The 6,962-nt window shown below is 32.2% G+C and overlaps 1 protein-coding gene across 1 annotated transcript; it reads left to right on the top strand.

The window, feature by feature from the left end:
• Positions 1-5,258: 5,258 nt before the first annotated feature.
• On the top strand, positions 5,259-6,566 carry LOC115889590. Its single transcript, XM_030909645.1, has one exon. The coding sequence runs from the start codon at positions 5,259-5,261 to the stop codon at positions 6,564-6,566; it is 1,308 nt and encodes a 435-aa protein (XP_030765505.1).
• Positions 6,567-6,962: the final 396 nt, after the last annotated feature.

Genomic DNA, 6,962 nt, shown 5'->3' with positions numbered 1-6,962 from the left:
ATATCTCACCTATTTTCAATTTATTTCAAAAATGGTAAATAGAAAAGATGTTTCTTTTGACCAGATCTACCACTACTTGAACTTATTTATGAGGCACCCTGTATATGTGAAGGGTTACGTGACCATATTACAGTATAAAGAAAATTCCTTTAAATTAAATATGAGATGAAATACCATTTTTAAAAATATTTTTATTTTTATAGCCTCATAATAATAACATCACAATTCTGTACATCACGTTGCAATAACAGTTTAAGCGTAGAAGTTTTTATAGAAAATAAAATTTATAGAAGCTATAACGGATACAAGCTCAAAAAAGTGTATGTATCCTGATGGTTTACGATTATTAATCGAATATCAGATGTATTTTAATATTGTGGATACTTGAATATAAATTGGGTAAACAACTTTTATACCTAACGGTTTAAAAAATATTATAAACTTTTAGATAATAAATCTGCAGCATCATAAGCAAATATATTTGTTTTGTAAAATATCGAAATATATCGTTTGTTTCACGACTATGATAAGGATATTTATTATAGGACGAAAAATTTTGTTAACAACGTTGAAAACTATTTCAATCATTAATGTTTAAAAAATGTAACATATAAACTGGGTATGAAACAAAATAAACAAAATACGACGAATACTACTTAAATTAAAAACATTAATACTTTAGAAATTTTTGTAAATGTTTATAATGTAAACATAATATACAGGGTGTTTCAAAAAACATGTGCCATCTCTCGTGGGGAGATTTCTCATGTAAAATAAGATTTATTTTTCATATCAACATAGGTCCGATTCTGCTTTGTTTCGTAGCTACAGGGTGTTAAAATCTTAATAATTTATAGAATGAAAGCTATTTGGTTAAAAAATCTATAGAAACATTTTTTTTTCAAGTGGCTTTCTAATTAAGTAAAATATCTAATTATTTAAAAATTTGCATTGTTAACTGAAACAATAACTTATGGTATTTAATTTTAGTTTCCTAATGAGGTCAAACCAGGAGACTAAATAAAATGAATAATGTAGATAGTTATACAGGGTGTCCCAAAAATAAGTGCAAGTATTTTAATGGGCGGTAGATCTCGATAAAATAATAATAATAATAATAATAATAATAATAATAATAATTTTTTATTGCCATTAAAAAACAAAATAAAAACACTAAATCAATAGTAATTTAGTGTTTTTATTTTGCTGGGGTGCAAGTTGTCACCTCCTCGTGGTGCACCTCGGGCAAAGGTTATTGACCGGCAAACGACAACACCACTAAAAGGGTTAACCTCCCTTTTAGTGTGAATACTGGGTTCCTAAATCACAGGACGAAGTCTCGGACGAGCGGCATCACGGTCGGGAATGCCGCGGGAATTCACAGCCCGACCATAGGACGACTGACCCGGCAAACGAACAGGAACCGTCCGTTGGAGATGCTTTGCGGGAAATGCTTCCGGCAACCACTCAAACGGGTAAAACTCGGCAAAGGATGAAGTGGACAGATGAAATAAACAGAATGCTCATCCGATGATATTTCAAAGTCACCAAACAGGAATCAGATATGACTCAATACAGACAAAAACTTCGCACTGAATTTTTAAATAAATACCCGGAGCTATCGAACATCGTAAGTGAACAAAGGCTAGCAGATCAGATAAGAGTCATTATCAGAAATAACCGAATACCGCAAGCCGAAAGAGAACACATAAAAGAAGAAGTGAGTAATGACCTGAAACGAGAAAATACCACCATAGAAGAAACAAGTGATGCAGAAAATACCAACATAGAAGAACAGGATATGCTAAACGAACAAAACCAAAGTACAGTACAGAGAGTGACAAGAGATGAAGAAACCTCTAATGGATCTCTTCAGAATCTAAGGGAAACAAATAAAAATAAACTAATAGATGAAATGGAAACAAACAAAATTAAATGGAATGGTAGTGACCCAACAAAAAGACCAAAACTACCAAAACTTATATTCAAAAAAAATACACGTTCCCTAATAACAACTATGAACTCCGAAATACTTCCACTTTATCTATGACAACAATCTACATTGGAAAATATACACGCTCTCATATACATGGCAGCCCAAACAATACTTACATGCAACGAACAGACAATAAAAAAGCGAACTCAACAGAAGAAAGAATGGAAACCTACTTGGCAAACACGTATAGAAAAAAAGATAGACAGTCTAAGAAAAGAACTTGGCAGGATCGAAAAAAATGACATTAAAATGGCTTAAAATGGACGATTGATGGTATATTATCAATCCTAACATATAAACTTATAATTGTATGTTTTAAATTTTTCTAAACTGTCAACTGGGCTATTTTGGATTTATCTGAGGAACGGCAAGGAGAAAATATATTTCTTTTATCGAAATCTACCTGTAATCTATCTATAACGTTGAAAATCGATCTAGACTTATTTAAGAAGGTCACGTATAAAGTGAAATTAACTCTTACTGCTGAGAATATGGAATAAAGCGCAATTTACTCTAAAATTGTATATAATTTTTTTATAGAATAGGTCAAATTAAAAACGGGATAACTGCAGAGGAATCATTTATTTAATAAACGGTGAAAAAATGCTAGATGCCTGAAGTGAAAGAATGATCTCCGCTAAAAAGCTATTATCATTAATTCAAGAGCCAATTGACTTTCGAGCGCGGCTAAAAATGGATTTTTAAAAGAAATATATTTTTCTTCATATTTTTATTTTATATTTTAGTATGACATATGGAAATTTAAAATTTTAACATTCAGACCATCTAAACACAGAATATTTTTTTTATTATAATTTTACAAGGTCAAGTTTCTATAATAATAAAACTATATAAATATTTATAATAATAACAAAATTTTATAAACTTTTTTTAGGTACGAACGAAAAATTATTACTCTGCAAACCAGTTAAAAAATATATGGATGGCGCCCTCTAGAAGTAGGGGTCATATTGACATCCAAATCAAATTCTTCACGCCAAAAAACTCCCAGATACCAAAGATTGACGATTTTCATCCAAAAATATTGACGTTACTTTAGAAATTATTTGGAAAAAATCGAAATAAAAAGGAAACTTCTACACCCTGTATCTCCCAAACTAAGCATTTTAGGACATATACGAACTTTTTTACTTATCTGCAGAATATGCTGCCGAGGTTTCCCGAATCCTGTATATCTCAAAAACCACTCTATAGACATTAAGTCCTATTTACAAAAATAAAATTTAATTGTAAAATAAAAAATATATATAAATTGATATTTACATTTATTATTAATTTCTAATTTCTAGGTCTATAACTCAAATATAATAAAACTAGTCAAAAATAGATTTATCTAGTAATATAGATTTATTTTTCCAGCCAAGGAAACTCACTAGATCAGCTTTATTTACAGAGACTGATGAAGTGAACAAAGGCTAGCAGATCAGATAAGAGTCATTATCAGAAATAACCGAATACCGCAAGCCGAAAGAGAACACATAAAAGAAGAAGTGAGTAATGACCTGAAACGAGAAAATACCACCATAGAAGAAACAAGTGATGCAGAAAATACCAACATAGAAGACAGAATATGCTAAACGAACAAAACCAAAGTACAGTACAGAGAGTGACAAGAGATGAAGAAACATCTAATGGATCTCTTCAGAATCTAATGGAAACAAATAAAAATAAACTAATAGATGAAATGGAAACAAACAAAATTAAATGGAATGGTAGTGACCCAACAAAAAGACCAAAACTACCAAAACTTATATTCAAAAAAAAATACACGTGCCCTAATAACAACTATGAACTCCGAAATACTTCCACTTTATCTATCACAACAATCTACATTGGAAGATATACACGCTCTCATATACATGGCAGCCCTAACAATACTTACATGCAACGAACAGACAATAAAAAAGCGAAATCAACAGAAGAAAGAATGGAAACCTACTTGGCAAACACGTATAGAAAAAAAGATAGACAGTCTAAGAAAAGAACCTGGCAGGGTCACTTAGTACATAAAAGGAAATAAATCAGAGAAAGTCAAAAAACACGTAGAACAAATTATGAAAAATAAAAAAGAAACTTTAATTGAAACTCAAGACACAATTAAACAAAAGCTGGCTGTATATGCAACAAGACTACATAGATACAAAAAATCAAACCAAAAACGAAATGATAATAACCTATTCAACCAAAATGAAAAGCTTTTCTACAAGAAACTCACAACCAACAAAGAGACATACAACCAACAAGAGATATAATTGCACCCACAGAAAACGAGATTAAAATATTTTGGCAAAATATATGGTCGAACCAGGTAGATCATGATGAAGACGCATCATTGATAAAGAATGAAGAGCATAGACATCTAAACACACCACAACAAGTCAACATCAATATTACTACAGAAGAACTTTCGCAGATTATAAAAAAGACGCACAACTGGAAAGCGCCAGGTGTGGACCAGATCCATAACTTCTGGTAAAACAATTTACAACCACACATGTGTACTCGCAAAGTACATTAACGGAATTATAGAAAGACCTAACTTAACTCCAAAATTTTTGACCGAAGGAGTAACCTATATTAAACCAAAAAATAATGAAACACAAAACCCCGCCAACTATAGACCTATCACTTGCTTACCAACATTATATAAAATTATTACAGCAGTCATATGTCAAAAGATAAATCGGCACTTATCACAGCATAATATACTTACAGAGGAACAAAAGGGATGTAGAGAATAGAGCCAAGGATGCAAGGAACAGTTAACCATTGATGCGGTAGTAATGGGCCAAGCTGTCAAGGAATGTAGAAATCTACACGTAACTTATATCGACTACAAAAAAGCGTATGACTCCATCCCACATAGCTGGTTAAAAAAGGTTCTTCAAATCTATAAAATCCATCCAATGCTTCAAAATTTTCCAAGTCAAACAATGCAGTCATGGAGAACAAGCATCCATCTAACAACCTATAATGCAAATATACAAACAGATACAATCCCAATCAAAAGAGGAATCTTCCAGGGCGATTCCCTAAGTGCACTGTGGTTTTGTATATGCCTTAACCCACTCTCCAATACTTTGAACGAAACAGCATATGGCTTTAACATTAAATACGAAAAATCAGTAAGACATAAAATCAACCATCTCCTATACATGGACGAATAAAACTATATACAGCGACAAAAACAGAACACACCGAGCTACTTAAAATTCTAGAAAAATCCACAAACGACATAAAAATGGAATTTGGGATGAACAAATGTAAAACACTACACATAAACAGAGGTAAATGGCAAAACGAAGAGCAGGCATCTACATTAAACAATGAACACTTAGACAACATGCAACCCAACGAATATTACAAATACTTGGGAATTTTACAAAACAGAAAAGTTGACCATACCGCACTCAAAACCCAACTAAAAGAACAATACAGGAAAAGACTAAGTAAAATACTGAAAACCGAACTAAATTCAAAAAACACAGTTAGAGCGATTAACACCTACGCCATACCGCTGCTCACCTATTCATTTGGAATCATTAAATGGTCCAAAACAGATCTGGAAAATTTAAATATTCTGACAAGAACTCAGCTAACTAGATTCCGACAGCTGCATCCCAACTCTTGCAAGGAGAGGCTGACCATTGAAAGAAAAGAAGGAGGTAGGGGCCTGACAGATATTCACGAAATACACAACAAACAGATTAATTCACTAAGAAAATACTTTAAAGAAAAAAATACCTCATTACACCAAGCAGTAACTATAGCGGATGCTAACTACACACCATTAAATCTTAACGCAGAAAATATTCCTGTTTCAAATATACTCACATTAGAGGAAAAGAAAAACAAATGGTCCCAAAAGCAACTACATGGAAAACACTGTCATATTATGAACAACCCCGACATCGATAAAGAACTGTCATATTCATGGCTACAAAAAGGGCAACTGCAACCGGAAACGGAGGGATTCATTATAGCGATACAAGATCAAGTAATAGCAACGCGCAACTACAGGAAATACATAATAAAAGATAGGGCCCAACAAACGGATACCTGCAGGCGTTGCCACCTCCAAAGTGAAACAATAGAGCATATTACAAATGGTTGTAAAATACTCACTGGTACAGAATACACTCTAAGGCATGACTTTGTTGCGCGTATTATACATCAAGAAATAGCAAAAACATATAAATTTATACAAGAAGAACAGCCCTATTACAAATACACGCCGCAATCTGTCTTTGAAAACGACACTATAAAACTCTACTGGGACAGAACGATCCATACTGACAAGACAGTAACATGCAATAGACCTGATATAACGTTAACACTAAAAAAAGAGAAAGTAACATATCTAATAGAAATCAGTGTTCCGAATGACAACAATATAACAAAGAAATATGAAGAAAAAATTAGCAAATATATTCCACTAACACAGGAAATAGAACGAATATGGCAACAAAAAGAAGTTAAAATCCTACCATTTATTATATCTAGCAGGGCCTCACACACAGGAAATTTCAAGAAAACCTCGATATTTTAAATTTAAAAGGTCATATTCACACACTTGCTCAAAAAGCAGTAATCATTAAAACCACAAACATAACCCGCTCCTTCTTAAAACAATAGAAACAAAACAATAGAAACTCTGACAGTACTTGGTAATGAACACCCGTCTGTCAGAATATACCACCAAGAGAGAGAAAAAAAAAAATAATAATAATAATTTTTTATTGCCATTAAAAAACAAAATAAAAACACTAAATCAATAGTGATTTAGTGTTTTTATTTTGCTGTGCACCAAAGGTTCCAACCCTCAACTGTAATTGCCATTAAATACAAATATTGTACATTGGTTGGTCAATTAAATGTCGATACATACAAATCCTTTCCAAATACACGATACGTCAAATAATTATACAAGATACATACATTTTTT

This window comes from Sitophilus oryzae, unplaced genomic scaffold (assembly GCF_002938485.1).
Source record: "Sitophilus oryzae breed Bouriz unplaced genomic scaffold, Soryzae_2.0 scaffold_1177_pilon_pilon, whole genome shotgun sequence".
Lineage (NCBI taxonomy): Eukaryota > Metazoa > Arthropoda > Insecta > Coleoptera > Curculionidae > Sitophilus > Sitophilus oryzae.
The sequence above is the reverse complement of the archived record's forward strand: the minus strand, read 5'-3'. Positions and strand labels throughout refer to the sequence as shown.